At 44.0% G+C, this 19,793-nt stretch overlaps 1 protein-coding gene across 1 annotated transcript in view; it reads right to left on the minus strand.

Moving 5' to 3' along the window:
• Positions 1-2,239: 2,239 nt before the first annotated feature.
• Positions 2,240-19,793, minus strand: part of GPAT3 (glycerol-3-phosphate acyltransferase 3) — a 528,602-nt gene continuing 511,048 nt past the window's right edge. Inside the window, exon 12 of the mRNA XM_069236318.1 lies at positions 2,240-4,037. Coding sequence (XP_069092419.1) covers positions 3,908-4,037 — 130 coding nt within the window. The 3' untranslated portion in view covers positions 2,240-3,907. The remainder of the gene's footprint in view (positions 4,038-19,793) is intronic.

Genomic DNA, 19,793 nt, shown 5'->3' on the forward strand with positions numbered 1-19,793 from the left:
AAATAGACAATTTCATTTATTAGCCTTTTAGAAGGGTGTAGAGCCCTCAATAAATCATTCCCATGAAGAAGGGAGGGGGGGGCTCACCCCTTACATCTTTAGAGGAGAAGATTTGGTAGACTGTGCAGTCGTTGGGGACATGGTTATTGTGCCGGCAGTGCTGACATAGTCTGCTTGGTCGAGTTGGGGTTGGAATGAAGGAGTAGGAGTCAAGTACATATATTTTCTTTCACATACAAGTTGAACAAGGACTGAAAATAGATTTCTTGTCTTTGACAGTTGGTTCAGCCATGAGGAAAGTTCAATGTATCCGAACCCAAAAGCAACCACCCAAAGGAGTGCATGCTGTAACTGGGCTGGGTGTGACTTTTCTGGAAAACACAATGGCAAAGAGCAAGATTATCTTAACTAAATTGATGAAGCGTGAGCAGCTTCTAGGGAGAACCGCGTTCAGAGCACATGTACATAATTAGCTGAAGTTTATACAGTTTACAATGAGTGAGTGTGTGTTTTTGAGTGTTTCAGTTAGGTGGCTTTGAACTTTAAGGAAAATCAAACAGTTACAAAGACAATTCATTCTATGGGAAAGATTCTACAAATGCCCCTTTTATTTTTCAAAACTATGGCGCACTTGGTTCAATCATTATTAGCTGTAAAAGTGAACAGCTAACTTGACCAAGAGACAGGGAGAAGGGTCGGATATTTGTTTTTGTCTTCACCCTGATATCAATAAGCCATGTTTAAGCTGAAATTGAACTGGATGTATTTATGCGCACAAAGGTTGTGCTAAAAACTATTATTTATGACCCACTGAAAATTGTGTTTAATTAGACCGCCTATGTCTGGATTGAAGGTGACTACTAGGACGTATTTTTAAACTGAACATTTCGTATAACATTTTGTATTTCATGGAAAATAAACAGTTACAATTTAAACAGTGAAAAATGCAGTCTTAGCTTTAGATAAAAGTGCATAATGACAGGAGCTTTATATCGTGCTTAAAGGAACAATAGTTTAACTTTTTGTTGTTATTGGCATTTAAGTTGGATAGCAGAGAGCATTTTGAGAAACTCATTATTTTAGCAATGTTAATGAACCTGAAAATGCATATGTATGTTTATTAAATGAATTGTTTTATGTTCAACTACCGATGTTTGCTTCTGCATACATTCCTTTTTTGGTGTTCGCTCTATATATAGAAAAGCTTTGTAGATGTTTGCAGATTATTGCATATGCCAGTAATTCCACCCCAGTAGGATGACTGCTTCCAGTATGTGCTTATAGTATAGGAGTTTTGGACTAAGTAAAGAAGTACAACATAATTCTCACTGGGCTGCTGTTTTACAGGCACTCATTTTATGCATAGGTACTAATCTCATTATAGTTTTTCCTGTGTGGCTCAAGTCATTGTGTCTTTCGATTTACTGTCAAAGCGAGACCCCTGTCCCTCATTTTACCCTAATCACCAAAACATGTTCGAAGGATAGGCCATAGCTGGAATGTGAAGTGGGATGGTGCAGAAAACAGATACCTGCAGAGACCTAACAGCTCAAATTCTACGCTAGGCTGCCACTTCTAATCTATTTTTGTCCCTGCCTTTAGTTTATGTTGCTCCTCTCTACCTATACGCCCTAATACCTCCGTTTTCTATGTTCTGAATCAATGCCATTATTTTAATTAATCTGACGCTACATACAAATTATTTGTTCAAATCTTACTGATTGTAATAGCAGTGTTCCATGTTACCATTTCAACACATGCTTGGAGCTCTTAGCCACTGAGGCTCATTTATCATTCTTTTTTTGCACACTAGCTGGTTTGCTAAGTATAACATGTAAGCACATTTGAATGTAAAAAAAATTCTTCATATGGGCGCGCTTTTCTTTATCTTAAGAAAATGTCCCTGAATCCCGTGTTTGTTCCACTATGGACTGTGATTTGCTTTACCGTCACGATCATGGCCTTCAAGATTTTCTTTTTGCGAAAGGTGCCTCCATGTGGTATGCTTGCATCAACCAGCTGCTGTGATAGCTCAACAATATATTATGGCTGTGCTGGAAGACAATGGACCTTCAAAAGCATATACAAATTTCACATTCACAACTTTCATAGTGGCGACTGAAGGAACTGGTGGTTATTCTGCAAACAGAAAGTTTCATACATTCCCTCTTTATTTTCTACATGCGTTACTTGAGAAAAAACAAAAACTTTGAATACCAATAGCTCACACGTCTGTGTGTATGTGTTACTTTAAAGTGCATTTTTATTATTTTCTTCATTTGGTACATCCACTCTAATGCACAGCCCAAACAGTATACATAGATGTGAGTATGGTCCACACAAACGAACCTCCTGTGTAAAGATGGTGATGCAAAAAAGGTGCAGGGCGACACCAAACGAGGATTGTGACACAAGGCATCCTCACAGCTAACTATGAAAAGGGTATTCTGCAGCAGTGCATTAGGTAAGTCAAACAGCTCCCTGAAAATAAGTTGGTATTAGAAGGCAGAGGCAAACAAAAGGGTATTCCAGTACACCGAATCTAGAACAGTACAATCACATGGCAAAGCTGCCTTTGAAGTACCTCTTGCAAAGAAATGTCCCAAGTTCTCGATAACACACCATGAATACTAGGTTGGCAGTACCTGGACCACTGCTTCAACATACACGCAATATCAAAACCTTTTCAAAAAAAATATTATCATTTGTGAATGCAATCAAACTTTGTTCACATAAGAATGGGAGGAAGTGAAGCAGTGAACAGCTATACCATAACCGAAAAAGCGCCAAACAAATTTAATGTACATTAAAAAAAATTGTTTTAATGCTCAATTTCCGAAATTTACATAAACGTGCATGAATTAATTACACAGTTATACATCTCATATGGGCAAAATATGCTCATCACGTACTTTGAGATAGGTGCCACAAAACAGTGTTGCAATTAGAATCAGAGGTAGTCTTACAACAGAGAACCTTTAACGTGCACATTTAGCTAAAAAGATCGGTTGTGGCTTCAGCCTTCTGAGAAACCAGTTTACTGATGTGTGAGATTAATTATTCAACAGGATGTAGGTTAAAACAGATATATGTCACTAATGGTACACAGGGTGTATATTGGGTGGACACCTTAGTATGCAACAATACTGCCCTTTTGGCAACATTGTTTCCCAGTCGGCCAATCTTGGAATCGTGAACTTTGTCTTAGGTTCTTAGCAGACACAAAACCCTTGTTTACCACTACAATTTCTAAAACCAAGATTTCACTAAACCGCATCTTGAAGGTACTGTATTCAATGTTTAACAAATGCTTTCAAATATTAAGGTTTCCATACTATTTTTAAAATATGGAGTAGATTCCAGAAGGTTTCCTGCACCACATATGTCTGGCGCAGAAGATGTTCAAAAATTGTGTCAAGGGTAAAAAGCCAAGCAGCAGAAGACGGTGGACACACGCAGCGGTCACCTGAGTTAGAACACTTTGCTAGGTTTTTGCACAGGCTATCTTCTTTTACTCATGCTCTTGAACCAGTACTGCTCTGCAGTCAGGTCCCAGGGACATACGTTCTGTATTTTTGGAGACGTAAGCAATAATATCAATCATATAGTATCCAAACAGTTGCATCAACAATTTATAGGGCCAACAGTAATGAATCAGAACTGAAAGGAAAAGCCTGAAAAAGACAGAAGGGGAATGCAGGAAGATGATGAGGAAACATGGAGGGTTGAAAATATTTTAGAATGACTGGAAGCATGCAGGCAGCATTGACCACTAAACCAATCAACAGAAAAGTAGGTTTTGCCAAGTCAATAACTCGTTGGTATCATAACCATGCTCTAGCAAATTGAACAAATTGAAAAAACACAGCAGATAGAACTTGTTGCCAAAGAGATCATGCTTCTTCCTTTACAATGGTGATTCTGACTCGTCGGCCATTTTATCCGTTGATTCATTCCCTCCAATCATCCTACTGTAGTTCTTTTGCTGTTCCTCCCTGAAGGAATCCTTCACCTTGTCTCTTTTTAAACCTCCATCCCTGTAAAAAAAAAAAGAAAAAAAAAAAGTCAAAGCTAGTCCCCACGCTTAGGACCAGCACAGTCACTTTTGGAGTACATTACATGGGAGTTTCACATTTTATCACTGATTCACATGACACTAAGACAAATCTGTTTGAAAATAAACTTCAGATTATTTTTAGGGAATTTAACACAGTTTATTTTTACATTGAAAACTATTTGTTCGCAGCTCTGCAAAAAACGTCTGGCTAACTAAATGCACGAAATGCAACTTAATCGTGTGTTGCAATGGTATTTAAATTCATTTTATAGCGTGAAAATGCACCACATTCTTTTCAAAAATATCTTCACATTTATGAGTAACGCCAATTAAACAGCCATGACACTTTTAGAATTGTAAAAGAAAACTGCGCTCTATGTGGATATATAACTAATAGCAAAAGCAGAGTGTCCCCCACAATCGCTGAACATGAGTAGCTCACTGGTAAACGCAGGTTCCAGCAGTATTTAGATGCTGGCGTACAATACAAACAACATTTTTGAAAATAGCACCTTGTACATTTGCCAAAAGGGTTCCTCTGAGGAGAAAGCATTTTCATTATTTATTGTTCTACCTGTTCCAGTACCCCTCAAACAGTATCTTCCTCGAGAGCTGGCACTGTTATTGGAGAATTAGGGTTTCGTGAAGATTGGACAGCAAAATCCTTTCATGGAAGGAAATTATTTAATACCAGCTTGACTGCTTCATTGCCAGAGTGTCCGTTTCCCAAATAGCTCGTAGAAAGGCTGCTACAGAGACACGTGTATGCATCTTCATAGCAGCATACAGCATGCTGGCGCCAAATATGTAAAACCTCTACTTGCATTTGATAAAACACAAAACTAGAGTGCCTTCTGTGAAAGAATAAAAAAGCTTAAAACACCTAATTTGAGCTACTGTGTGAGAGTGGAGAGTAGCCGTTTTAAATGAATCGTTTTAAAATGTTTAGCATTTTCGTTCTAAGCTCCAACATTACTTCAAGTATGAAAGAGTTTCATGAGATTTACACTAGTGAAAACCGCATTAGACCTGCTCGAGTGTGTTCTGTGTGTACGCATAAATTTGCGCATATGTTGTGGATGGGTGATGAGGCAGTCTTAGCATTAACGCGCAGCCTTTACTGTTAGGATGCATGCCCTAAGGAAATAGAGTGCTGTAAGCTCAGCCTGGATTTATAAAATTGGTTCCCATATAATTACGTTTATAGCAGTTTGCCCACTATAATAATGTGTGGCTTTTTATAATACTCCCCAATGCTCCTTCATTCTAAGTAAATACCTGCAGAAGAATCGAATCAAGACGGAATACTTAATTTTAAAACAAAGAAAGTAAACAAAAAATATGTGCACCTTGAAAAAAATAGATGATATTTGCAGACAGTTTTGCTAAACTCTGCTGCAATGTATTTGCTTTCAAAATGAAATGCACCCCAAAAATATTTGCAGCTTGTAAAAAACGGAGCAACTAGTGGCAGTTATATTTAAGCATAGTGCACAGTAAAAGACAACTTTAAATCCCATTTTCTAAAGTATCATTTAATTAAACATATTTGATGCATGCCAATATGTAAAAAAAAAAAAATGGAGAATGAGTGTAAAATCAATATGGACCTCATTCTTTAAGAAAGTCAAGAAAGTAACACCACAGGTCTACGACCTTGCACTGGTGGAGGTTTACGACTTTCACGTTTACGGAAGCAAGTTTCTAGGGTTACACCTATTACACTTCTGTGAATTCATCTTAGCATCAGCAAATATATGTGTATGTCTGTTCATGCAAAAATCTACAGAGCAAGTGCAAATAACTTGCTAAACAGGGGGGCGTGGCCTGCGAAGATGGCAGACTGTTAGCATTTCCCTGGAGCGCCTCTCAAACCTCATCTTAATCGGCCTCTAATCCTTGCCTCATCCCCCTCAATAGCAGCCATCCTGCAGATTCCATCCAATGCCTCCTTCCCCCCTATGTTCTGGAGGGAAAAGCTGCTGGCCGTGGAGTTTGCTGGTCGGTGGGCGGCAACTGGAACCACGCCCGAAGCGACTGCGGTGGGCCTTGGAGGCCAGAGGCAAGCTCTGTCTGGGCTGCAGAAGTGGAGGATTGAGGCCTCTGGAGGCTGAGGAGGGCAGCCACAGCTGAGGGTCTGGGCTGCAGCTGCGCCTGTTGCCAGATGAAGAGCACACCAACATTGGCAGCTCTCACCAAGGGTCTCGCAGGGGCGTGACAGCAGCCATGTGATCTGCAGGGGCCTGGTCCGACCAGTGAGCCTGCTAGCTGGAGGTGGTACCTTGGGGCCCTACTGTGGTTTACCCGGACTGTGTAAGCGGGGCCCCATGCCGCCACACGATATTGTCCGGCCTTATAAAGTCAGGAGCAACGGCAAGCCCAGCAGCAGGAACACACATTGAGTGCTCACGCTGAGGGTTGCTTGGGGGCCACTTTCACTTCTGAACTTTGGAGCCCACGTGTGTGCTTGGGTCACCCTCAGCTGCACATCTCCATGAACAGACTGTTTGCTGATGGGCCTGTATGTGAAGGTGCTGAATTTTGGACCCAAATCTCACTGGAAATGGACTTGCGCCCTCGGTTACGCATCCTTTGTGGCTCATTTATTAAAATATTTTCTATTGAGGAGGTACCCGAGCCAATTTTAACTGTTATTTTTCATCGCTCCAGATGTCTCTTGGTAACCTAAGACTTTCTGGTACTAAGATACAATCTTGACGCAGGATCCCATCAGACATTGCAGTACCAGTCGGACGTGGAGCATGGCCCGATGATGATGCATGAGGGCTTTTGCTTCTGTAAGAGTGTATGCCGGTGTTGAGAGGTTATAATACCCTCCACCTTTTTGGAACTGTGCACTCATTATCTTTTTATGACTTCTATGCTAACCATGACCCATGGTCTCCAAATGGAAGCTTGTGACCTGGAACGTGTGAGTCTGGGTAGGCCAGACAAAAGATGATGAGAGTACTCCTACTTACGGCACTGTGGGGTGTCAGTCGCATTCCACAGGAGACCGATACTTGTGGGGACTGCATTTCGAGCCTGCGGCGCAAATGGATTTAAATTTTGCTGACCTCTTATTCTACTTACACAAGGGGTGTGCATATCTGGGTGGCCCCAGGGTGACCTTTGTGGCTAAGGGAGTCACCTTACATCCTCATGGGAGGTATGCGATTATTTCAGGTGCATTGGAGGACAGTAATATCCGCTTGATTAATGTCTAAAAGCCGAAACCCGATGAGGGGGCCTTTTTCGGGGCAGTAACGGATGCAGCTACAGAGTGCCTGGGCACTGAAGTTCTTATCGCTGGAGATTTTAACTATATATTACATGACGAAATGGATCTTCTTCACTTTTAAAGCAGACACCAAACAAGCAATGTTAAGTTCCCTACGGGAGGCTATTGTAGCTTTGGGGTTACTGGCTGTCTGAAGAGTGAGAAACCCTAACATTAAGACATACTCCTGCTTTGTGCCTGCCACAGGTACTTAGTCGCTTAGATTATTGTTTGTTCTCCGGGGCATTGCTATATTGTGTGGAGTCTGCTTCTTACCTATTACTTTACATGTCTGATCACTTACCCTTATTAGAATGTCTAGGGAGCCCACGACGATACCCTTTATGGAGGATGCGGGCGGAGGCCTATCTGACCCAGTCTTTAATGAGATGGTGGAGAAGATATTCCGCCACTACTTTGCAGACAACTGGGGTAGTGCGTCGATGAGAGCAAATCAATGGGATGCCATGAAGATGGTTCGATGTAGAGAATGTCTGAAAACAATGTTCGAAGTGAGACAGCAACTTTCCAGGTCGTTAGATATCCTGGAACTGAGATTAGGTAACCTTGAGGCCAAGCTGGTATAGCGGCCCCAGAGGCCTAAAGAGTGGAGAGAGTGTAAGCATGAGCTGCTGGTAACATGGGTTTGTCTGGATAAATTTGCACATACTAGCTGTCGGCAACATCTTCATATGGAAGGGGACAAGGCGAGCAGATTACTTGCCACTCTTCTTCGTAACGACGGGCGCATCCTGCTCTTAGCAAAGGACCGCGATAAAAGGGAGAAGATGGTGTGTACGTAGGGCAGTCACACTATCCGAGAAACTCTTTGAAGTTTATACTGAAGCCTATGTGAAGGGGATATTCCCAGCCTCCATGACGGAAGCCCTCATAGTCCTGTTACCTAAGCCAGACAAAGGTGTTGAAGAAGTTGCTTCCTATCGTCCACTTTCCATGATAAACGTGGATGCAAAGATCCTGAGCAAGGTTCTTGTGACATGGCTTTTGTTATATATGTCGCACCTAATCCATGAAGACCAATGTGTTTTTTTTCAAAGGAGAAATACCCTCTGCAATTTACAGCGACTCTCGCTTGTCTGGCATGCTTTGGCTTCCGAAAAGGGTCCGTATGCGCCGGCCCTCCATGACATTGAGCAAGCATTTGATTCCTTCCTTATGGATTATTTATGGGAGAAACTGTGCAAGATGGGCTTTGAGGGTACCTTCCTGAAATGGGTCATGATGTTGTATGTGAAATCTGTGGCAAGAGTGAGGGTTGGAGGAATGTTGTCTCATCAGTTCTCTTTACATCGCGGGACCAGACAGGGCTATCCCCTCTATAGTTTGTAACTGTAATGGAGCCAGCAGCATGGAGGCTGAGGGACGCCATGCAGGGCTGGGATGTGCAGATAGAGGGAACCATGTATGTGATCTTGTATGCTGATGATGCCCTGCTTTACTTACGTCAGCCTGAATACTCAGGCCCTATATTGTAGGCACTCCTTGCTGAGTTTGGAGAGAGATCTGGTTTTCAGTTAACCATATTAAATCTAAAGTGTTCCCAGTGGGAGAACTGGCTGGTATAACTGCGGGGGCCCTTCCTCAGACTGCCCTGACACGGGAGACGAAGAACGTCAGATACCTTAATAACTTGTGAGTGTCTTGAACTGCCATTATTTTAAAACCAATGTACTTACTATTTACTTTTATTGCATTGAAAGTTTAACTTTTTATTGTGAGCCCTTTTTACCTGTTTTTATCTTTGGCTCCACATTAGCCTCCCACTTTCCTCATTGGCTATTCTGTGAGATCTTTGCTCGCTTACTTTTTTGGGACAAGACTTGCTATTTGTATCGGGCGCCCCTCATGCGCCGATCTCTACTGCCGCTCAGTTTATTTTCGATAGGGTGATTGGGCCTGTCAGAGCTCTCCCCTCTCGTTTTTGGGCAGCGGCCATCTTGGGGGGAATACAGATCAGCAGGTTAGCTGCTGACCCACGTGATGAGTGAGCCCACACCATTAATTCCGGGTGCGACGCCGCCGCACAGAGGACGCATGCAGCGGGTGCGCCTAAGGCAAGCCTGTATGTGTCCGTCCGCACCCGACAGGGACCGGAGGTCAGAGGCTCTGCCCCTTTTCAGCTATTGTTAGCCTGTCTTTCTTACTCTTCTCATACCCTTCACACTTTAGCAGGAGGACAAGGGTGCAAGCATGGGACTCAGGCTGCCCCAGGTAATTTAGATAGGTGGAGTTGCGATCACTACAAATGGACACCTGAGACGCTGTCTTGCACCGCTCTCCCTCACACTACTTTACAGGATGTGCTCAAAAGCTGCAATAAGGGAGAGGTTGTCAGTACTAACTTCATGACCTGTGCCCTGATTTGCACTCCGTGGTCAAACATAAGACTGAAATAGAAGATGTGATTGTCTATTAAAATTTAGACTGCCTCTTCATCACCGAAACCTGGGCCAAAGAAGACTCGGGCCCCGATTTTATAGCAGCCTCACCACCTTGCTATTCATTCCTCAGACTTGATAGAGTTACGGGTAGAGGTGGTGGTTTGACCATCATTTTTAAGTCCATTTACTGATGCCATTTGGAAGCCATTAATGCCACATCTGAGATCTGTAAGGTTGTCTTTTTTAAGATTAATCAGAAAAACAATGTGGTTTTCGAGGGTCTGTTGGTCTACCGGCCTTCTGGCCCTAACTCCGCCTTCCTACACCATTGGTCAGCTATAATTGAGCATATAACTATGACTTCTAAGTGTATCATTCTGGAGGACTTCACCATTCACTTTGATGATACCCAGGACTCTCACATTAATGAGTTCCTGCACTTCATGACGAGTTTTGACTGGAAGTTAAAAGTCACAACAGCCACTCACCGGGCGGGCCATTTGCTGGACGGGATATTTGCCCGTCATGATAATTGCGTCCTTTTGGAGACTAGGGTCCTTGACTGGAGAGACCACCATATCTCATCACTTTTAGGTTGACAAACTTTCTGTCCTCTCTGTATCCTGCCCCCCCAAAGCCTATTAGACTTTGGAACAGCAATTAAGACTGGCACCGGCTCTAGGCTGGGAAGCCCCAAAGAAACTCCCTCTGTTGGCTTCCGATAGGTTTAATCTTGGGGCAAAAATAGCGATTGACCAGCTGGCACCTCTTAGGACCCCTCGCTTTCTGGCCAAAAGAAAGCTAGCTGCCCCTGGTTCACAAATCAATAGCCTGTAGAGAAAATACCGCCAAGAAGAACGGAGGTGGAAGTTAGACCCTAATCAAAAAGGGAAAAGGAAAGCTCAGAGCAGTGCTTAGTGCCTATAAAGATGTGATAAAAAAAGCTAAAACCGAGTTCTACTCACGTAAAATTAAGGAAGCAAAAAATGTCCCTAGAGAACTTTTTAGAGTGGTACACTCCCTCAAGTCTCCCTCTATACCCCCAGAACTGGAGAATTCTCAAGAATTCTGCAACAAGTTCACCAACTTTTTTAAAAATAAAGTTATGCAAATTCAAGCCTGCTTTGCTCGGCCACAGGGGTACGAGACCCCTATGAGCACTTAAATAGTGCAATAAGATCTGATTTTCCTTTGCTGACTAATTTCCAGCCTCTGCAGCTGGAGAAAATTAAAGAGCTCATGATGGGTATTAAGTCAGGCTCCCCAGGGGATCCCTGCTCACACCACATATTGCAGCTTGCCCCTGAACTCGTATCCTCGGCCCTTGGTTCCTGTATTCCAGGAGATTCTGAACACTCCAGCTTTTCCTCCCTCATGGAAGGAAGCAATAGTGGTTCCTCTAAAAAAGAAACCAGATGGAGCAGAGAATGATCTAAAATAATCTTTGGCCCATTGCCCAGCTGCCTTTTCAGACAAAAATCTTTGAAAAACATATTAATGCAGAATTAGGCAAATTTCTCCAAGACTCCCGGATCCCTCTCAGCACGGCTTCAGGAAAGCCCATAGCACTGAAACTAGTTGATGAGGGGCAGGGAGCCATCTTAGTGCTACTGAACCTATCTGCCACTTTTGATACCATCTCGCCACGCAACATGGCATAGTGTCTCCATCAAGCGGGTTTCATAGGGACACCTCTAAATATTCTGAATTCCTTCCTAGGGGAAAAATCGACCGCGGTAAGCTGTAGTGATTTCAGAGCTCCCTCATTAATTACCATGTGGGGTCCCTCAGGGCTCCTCTCTTAGCCCCACATTGTTTAATCTGTACATAGCCCATTGGCCAGACTCATCCGGTCATTTGGCTTTTGGCCACCTCTTATACGGACAACACTCAACTAGTGATTCCCGTTCACAAAAACTGGAAGGAAGATGCGGATCGCTTCCATTGCTGCATGAGTGAGATTAACAGATGGATGGGTCTCAATTGGCTCAAAATGAACGGCGACAAGACAGAGATCTTGCTCCTGTAGGGATTTGTGGAGCTCACATTGGTGGCCTCCATCATGCGGCAACCAGCCTGCCCCCATAACCTACACCAGAAATCTGGGGGTCATGTTTGACAACTGTCTGTCTTTTAAGTCTCAAGCTAACTCGACCACAAAAAGCTGTTTTTTGGACTCTCAAAATGTTGAAAAAAATCTTTCCAAATTTACAAAAGGAGCTTAGAATCACGATGTCCGTTGCTCTGGTGATCTCCACATTGGACTACTACAATGCCTTGATGCTAAAAATTGATAAAAACTCGATTCGTAAGCTTCAATTAATCCAGAACATGGCTGCTCGTCTTATATTAGATCTTCCCCGCTCAGCCTCTGCTAGCGGCAGCCTTCAACAGCTACACTGGTCATCTGTCTGCTGTCTGCAAGCGTATCATTTTCAAGACTCTAGGTTTGGCTCATTAGTCTCTTCATTCGTTAGGATCTGAATACCTTTCCTCTACGTTTCACTGGTACAAGCCTGGTCATCAGCTCAGATCAGCAGGATCTCACCTGATCCATGTCCCTCGCACTCGCAAGGTCAGATGGGGCAACAAAGCACTTGTAGTGGCCGCCACCAAACATTGGAACAGGCTCCCTCTGACAATTAGGAAAGAACATAACTTTTTGGCCTTCAGGAAGCAGTTGAAAACCTGGTTCTTTCCTCAGTAGCTCTTCTTTTTCTTCCCCTTGTTATGTTCTCTGTCACTCTACATACTGTTGCTAAGTGCGTCGATGCTAAGGCCGGATTTTGCTTTACAAATACACATACATACATACAGATACCTGGGAATTAGACTGGCTCATGGTGTGACAGAATTTGGGGCTGCCAACATGGGGAGAGTGTTGGAGAGATTGAACCCATCCATAAAGTTTTGAAGCAGACTACGTCTGTCCTTGATGGGAAACTTGGCAACACCTCAAATGATTATACTACCCCGCTGCCTTTATGTTTTTCAGGGTATCTGATATGAGATCCTTAAGCTAGTATTTCAGGAACCTGACAAACTAATCACTGAATTATTATGGGCCTCGGGGAGGGAACGCGTGAGCTTGTCCACACATAGGCGTACCTGGGGCAGGGGAGGACTTGAACTGGCTCACATGGAACTATATTATCGTGCGACCCAGCTGCAATATGCAGTGCACTGGATGGCCGATGGCGAGAACTGGGAAACCACACTGTTGCGTAACACCTATGGAGCTAATTCCCATCCAGAGTTATTGATGATGGGTGCTAGGGTCTCGCTCACAGTCCCATTTATAGTGAAGCAGGTATGCATGTCCTGGGATCGTGCGATAAAAATGGTTTTACGGAGGGCCCCTTTTGCCTTTGACACTCCAGTGTGGGCTCTTCGTCCCTTTTCGATGATTGCTAGGTCAATATCTTTAAGCAAATGGTGCAAAGGGGAGGTGTGAAACCCTGAGGGATCTGTATCCATATCACCGCTTCATTACACTTGCCGACTCCATGTCTGCCTTTGGCATGGGTGCAGGGCAGTTCCTTCAATACTCCAAAATATTGGAGACAGCCCGCAGCATTTGGTCATCTCTCCCTGAGGCTCCACTGGAGTTTTGTACTCAGGTAGCCTTACTAACTTTAGGGGGTGGCTGTTGATTGATTTCACACCTATATAGGGCCCTATTGAAGGGCCTGCCTAACACCAATCTCCCAGTGCACCCCAGATGAATTGACATATTGGGAACACCCCTACAAGCTATGGACTGGGTGGTCATTCATGAGGGGTTTTGGACAGCGTTCTCTTGACTCAAGTTGACACAATTTAATGTTATTCACCAAGTGTACCTGACCAGGCTAAACACTGTTTATCCAGATAGATCCGCTGTATGATCCAAATGCAACCATGCCAATGTGGATTTCATTCACATGATTTGGAAAGGAAAATGTCACTTACCCAGTGTACATCTGTTCGTGGCATTAGTCGCTGCAGATTCACATGCTGTGCATAGTCCGCCGTCTGGTGTTGGGCTCGGAGTGTTACAAGTTGTTTTTCTTCGAAGAAGTCTTTTCGAGTCACAAGACCGAGGGACTCCTCCCACTTCGGTTCCATTGCGCATGGGCGTCGACTCCATCTTAGATTGTTTTCCCCGCAGAGGGTGAGGTAGGAGTTGTGTATGCTAGTAATAGTGCCCATGCAATGGAATGAATACGTATGTACCAAATGAAGGTTAAAGTAATATATTTACAAATGTACAAATGTTGAAGATAAACTTCCAAACGGCTACCGGCTCCCGGGGAGGCGGGTGGGCGCATGTGAATCTGCAGCGACTAATGCCACGAACAGATGTACACTGGGTAAGTGACAATTTCCGTTCGGTGGCATGTGTAGCTGCAGATACACATGCTGTGCATAGACTAGTAAGCAGTTATCTCCCCAAAAGCGGTGGTTCAGCCTGTAGGAGTGGAAGTAGTTTGAAATAAAGTTCTTAGTACGGCTTGCCCTACTGTGGCTTGTTGTGCAGATAACACATCTACACAGTAGTGTTTAGTAAATGTATGAGGCGTAGACCATGTTGCTGCCTTACATATTTCGTTCATTGGAATATTTCCTAGAAAGGCCATAGTAGCACCTTTCTTTCTGGTTGAGTGTGCCTTTGGTGTAATAGGCAGCTCTCTCTTTGCTTTAAGATAGCAGGTTTGGATGCACCTAACTACCCATCTGGCAATACCTTGTTTTGAAATTGGATTTCCTGTATGAGGTTTATGAAAGGCAATAAATAGTTGTTTTGTCTTTCTAATTACTTTTGTTCTGTCAATGTAGTACATTAGTGCTCTTTTGATGTCTAATGTATGTAGTGCTCTTTCAGCTATTGAATCTGGCTGTGGGAAGAACACTGGTAATTCTACTGTTTGATTTAAGTGGAACGGTGAGATAACCTTTGGTAAGAATTTTGGATTTGTTCTTAGAACTACTTTATTCTTGTGTATTTGAATAAATGGTTCTTGTATGGTAAACGCCTGTATTTCACTTACTCTTCTTAGAGATGTGATGGCAATGAGAAATGCAACTTTCCACGTTAAGTATTGCATTTCACAAGAATGCATGGGTTCGAAAGGTGGACCCATGAGCCTTGTTAAGACAATGTTAAGGTTCCATGAAGGAACAGGTGGTGTCCTTGGTGGTATAATTCTCTTTAGGCCTTCCATAAACGCTTTAATTACAGGTATTCTAAACAGGGAAGTTGAATGAGTAATCTGCAGGTAAGCAGATATTGCGGCGAGATGTATCTTTATGGAAGAGAAAGCTAGATTGGATTTTTGCAAATGTAGTAAATATCCTACTACATCTTTTGGAGACGCATGCAATGGATGAATTTGATCATTATGGCAGTAATAAACAAATCTTTTCCATTTACTTGCATAGCAGTGTCTAGTGGAAGGTTTTCTAGCTTGTTTTATGACCTCCATACATTCTTGTGTGAGGTCTAAGTGTCCAAATTCTAGGATTTCAGGAGCCAAATTGCTAGATTCAGCGATGCTGGGTTTGGATGCCTGATCTGTTGTTTGTGTTGTGTTAACAGATCTGGTCTGTTGGGTAGTTTGACATGAGGTACTACTGACAGGTCTAGTAGTGTCGTATACCAAGGTTGTCTTGCCCATGTTGGTGCTATTAGTATGAGTTTGAGTTTGTTTTGACTCAATCTGTTTACTAGATATGGAAGGAGAGGGAGAGGGGGAAAAGCGTACGCAAATATCCCTGACCAATTCATCCATAGAGCATTGCCTTGGGAGTACCTGTGTGGGTACCTGGATGCGAAGTTTTGGCATTTTGCGTTTACTTTTGTTGCAAATAGATCTATTTGAGGTGTTCCCCAAATTTGAAAGTAAGTGTTCAGTATTTGGGGGTGAATTTCCCATTCGTGGACTTGTTGGTGATCCCGAGAGAGATTGTCTGCTAGTTGGTTCTGGATCCCTGGAATAAATTGTGATATTAGGCGAATATGGTTGTGAATTGCCCAATGCCATATTTATTGTGTTAGGAGACACAACTGTGTCGAGTGTGTCCCCCCCTGTTTGTTTAAATAATACATTGTCGTCATGTTGTCTGTTTTGACAAGAATGTATTTGTGGGTTATCATGGGTTGGAATGCTTTCAACGCTAGAAATACTGCTAACAGTTCTAAGTGATTTATGTGAAACTTTATTTGATGTATGTCCCATTGTCCTTGGATGCTGTGTTGATTGAGGTGTGCTCCCCACCCTGTCATGGAAGCATCCGTTGTTATAACGTATGTTGGCACTGGGTCTTGGAAAGGCCGCCCTTTGTTTAAATTTGTACTGTTCCACCATAGAAGCGAGATGTATGTTTGGCGGTCTATCAACACCAGATCTAGAAGTTGACCCTGTGCCTGTGACCATTGTGATGCTAGGCACTGTTGTAAGGGCCGCATGTGCAACTTTGCGTATGGGACAATGGCTATGCATGAAGACATTATGCCTAGGAGTTTTAATACTATTTTTGCTTGTATCTTTTGTGTTGGATACATGGCCTGTATTAACTTGTGAAATGTTTGAACCCTTTGTGGACTTGGAGTGGCTATCCCTTTTGTTGTGTTGATTGTCGCTCCTAAGTATTGCTGTGTTTGACACGGCAAAAGGTGCGACTTTGCATATTTGATGGAGAAACCCAGCTTGTGAAGGATTTGTATAACATAATTTGTGTGATGTGAACACTTTGTTACCGTGTTGGTCTTGATTAACCAATCGTCTAAGTAAGGGAACACGTGTATTTGCTGCCTTCTGATATGTGCAGCTACTACTGCTAGGCATTTTGTAAAGACTCTTGGCGCAGTTGTTATTCCGAATGGCAACACTTTGAATTGGTAATGTATTCCCTTGAATACGAACCATAGGTATTTCCTGTGCGAAGGATGTATCGGTATATGGAAATACGCGTCTTTTAGATCTAATGTTGTCATGTAGTCTTGCTGTTTGAGCAGTGGGATTACGTCTTGTAATGTGACCATGTGAAAGTGGTCTGATTTGATGTAGGTGTTTAGTGTTCTGAGATCTAGTATTGGTCTTAGAGTTTTGTCTTTTTTTGGTATTAGAAAGTACAGTGAGTAAACTCCTGTGTTCTTTTGTCGACGTGGTACTAGTTCTATTGCGTCCTTTTGCAGTAATGCTTGAACTTCTAGTCCTAGAAGGTCTATATGCTGTTTTGACATATTGTGTGTTTTCGGTGGGACGTTTGGAGGGAGTTGGAGAAATTCTATGCAATAACCATGTTGGATAATTGCTAAGACCCAAGTGTCTGTTGTTATTTCCTCCCAAGATTTGTAGAACTGGCTTAGTCTTCCCCCCACTGGTGTTGTGTGAAGGGGTTGTGTGACTTGTGAGTCACTGTTTATTTTGAGGGGTTTTGGGACCTTGAAATTTTCCCCGGTTTCTTGGGAATTGGCCCCCTCTGTATTGTCCCCGAAAACCTCCCCTTTGATATTGTCCCTGGTAGGTAGGTGGTCTTGTTTGTGAGGTGCTGGTTTCTGTGGGTTGACCTCGAAACCCTCCCCTAAAAGTTGTTTTACGAAATGTGCCAAATGTGCCTCTGCCCTGCGGGGAGTAGAGTGCGCCCATGGCTTTGGCTGTATCGGTGTCCTTTTTTAATTTTTCAATTGCAGTGTCCACCTCCGGCCCAAACAATTGCTGTTCATTAAACGGCATATTGAGCACAGCCTGTTGTATTTCGGGTTTGAACCCAGATGTGCGCAGCCATGCGTGCCTCCTTATCGTGACTGCAGTATTTATTGTCCTTGCAGCTGTATCCGCTGCATCCATGGAAGACCGTATCTGATTGTTCGAGATACTTTGTCCCTCTTCCACCACCTGCTGCGCTCGTTTTTGGAACTCTTTGAGGAGGTGTTCGATGAGATGTTGCATCTCATCCCAATGAGCCCTGTCGTATCTCGCCAGGAGTGCTTGCGAGTTGGCGATGCGCCACTGATTTGCCGCTTGTGCTGCAACTCTTTTTCCCGCTGCATCAAATTTGCGGCTCTCCTTGTCCGGAGGTGGTGCGTCGCCTGATGTATGCGAGTTGGCTCTCTTACGAGCTGCCCCCACAACTACTGAGTCTGGTGTCAGTTGTGATGTAATAAAAACAGGGTCTGTGGGAGGAGCCTTGTATTTTTTCTCCACCCTTGGAGTTATGGCTCTGCTTTTAACTGGCTCCTGAAATATCTGTTTCGAGTGCCTTAGCATTCCTGGAAGCATGGGAAGGCTTTGATAATGGCTATGGGTGGAGGACAGGGTGTTAAAGAGGAAGTCATCCTCAATAGGCTCCGAATGTAGCGAGACATTATGGAATTCGGCTGCCCTAGCTACCACCTGTGCATATGATGTACTGTCCTCAGGTGGTGACGGTTTAGTTGGGTACGACTCCGGGCTATTGTCCGATACTGGAGCGTCGTAGAGGTCCCATGCATCCGGATCATCCTGGCTCATTGTGGTATGAGCTGGTGAGTGTGTTAATGGTGGAGTTTGTGCCGGTGATGCATGAGTTGATGGTGGTGGAGAGGTTGGTGGAGTTACCTTCTTTACCATCTTTGCTTGTGGTTGCTTGTCTCCTTGCTGGAAGTCAAGTTTCCTTTTCCTTTTGATTGGGGGAAGAGTGCTAATCTTCCCTGTATCCTTTTGAATAAAGATCCGCTTTTGCGTGTGATCTGGCTCTATTGTTTGTAATTCCTCCTCAAATCTGTGTTTTTTTAGCTGAGAGGACAGTCCCTGTTCCTCTGAGTAGGAACCAGTTTTCGGTTCGGTTGCCGGGTGTTTCGGCACCGAAACCGTGTCTCTGGATTTTTTCGGCTCCGACAAGATCTTTTTTCTTTTCAGCGTCGTGCCCTCTCGGTGCCGACCAACTTCGGTGCCGACCAACTTCGGTGCTGCTGTGTCGGTGCCAAATTTTTTCTGCGTCACTCTCTCGGTCCCGAGATTGCTGCGTGCCTGTATCTCGACCGGAGTCGGATGACTTCGACAGCAGCTCGCCCTTTTTCGGTGCCGATGGACGGTCACCTACTTTCCGGGTTAAGCCATGGCCTGTTGGCGGTGGCGTCCCCTGGGCTTTGTCAGTCTTTTCGTGTGATTTTTGTTTCGACGTCTTACTCACGGTTGGTTGTTCTTCGACGTCGAATTCTTCGGAATCCGACTCGTGGATGGAGAAAGTTTCTTCTTCCTCCTCCTCTAACCGTTGTTGTCCTGTCGGCGTGGACGCCATCTGCAACCTCCTGGCTCTTCGGTCTCTGAGCATTTTTCTCGACCGAAACGTGCGACAGGCTTCACACGTATCCTCCTTGTGCTCGGGGGACAGGCACAAGTTACAGACCAAATGTTGATCCGTATAAGGATAATTATTATGGCATTTAGGACAGAATCGGAACGGGGTCCGTTCCATCAGTCTCCATGTTGCACGCGGTCGGGCCGACCAGGCCCCGACGGATGATCGAAATTACCCCGAAGGGCTACCGGAGCTCTTCAAGATTCGGTGTCGATTTGTTCTAACTAACCCGATACCGAACGAAACAATACCGACAAATTTTTCCGAGATTCTGACTAACTTTCTGACCCGAAACACGGAGCGAAAAGGAACACGTCCGAACCCGACGGCGGAAAGAAAACAATCTAAGATGGAGTCGACGCCCATGCGCAATGGAACCGAAGTGGGAGGAGTCCCTCGGTCTCGTGACTCGAAAAGACTTCTTCGAAGAAAAACAACTTGTAACACTCCGAGCCCAACACCAGACGGCGGACTATGCACAGCATGTGTATCTGCAGCTACACATGCCACCGAACATGTCCTTATTTAAGCGGATACTGGGACGGGGTGCTTGTTCCTTGATAGTGCCACAGGGTGGGATACTCCCTGGGACGTAGGGCAGTGCCTGTTGGGACGGGTCTCTTTCAAAAAGAAAAAGAAGTTAAGCAGGTGGTTCCTATCTTCAGGGGCTCACGCTGTCTAAACATAGAATAGCCATTCACTGGCTGTCCCCAACCGCCCCCAAACATAC

The sequence above is a fragment of the Pleurodeles waltl genome, chromosome 1_2 (genome assembly GCF_031143425.1).
Source record: "Pleurodeles waltl isolate 20211129_DDA chromosome 1_2, aPleWal1.hap1.20221129, whole genome shotgun sequence".
NCBI classification, from domain to species: Eukaryota; Metazoa; Chordata; class Amphibia; order Caudata; family Salamandridae; genus Pleurodeles; species Pleurodeles waltl.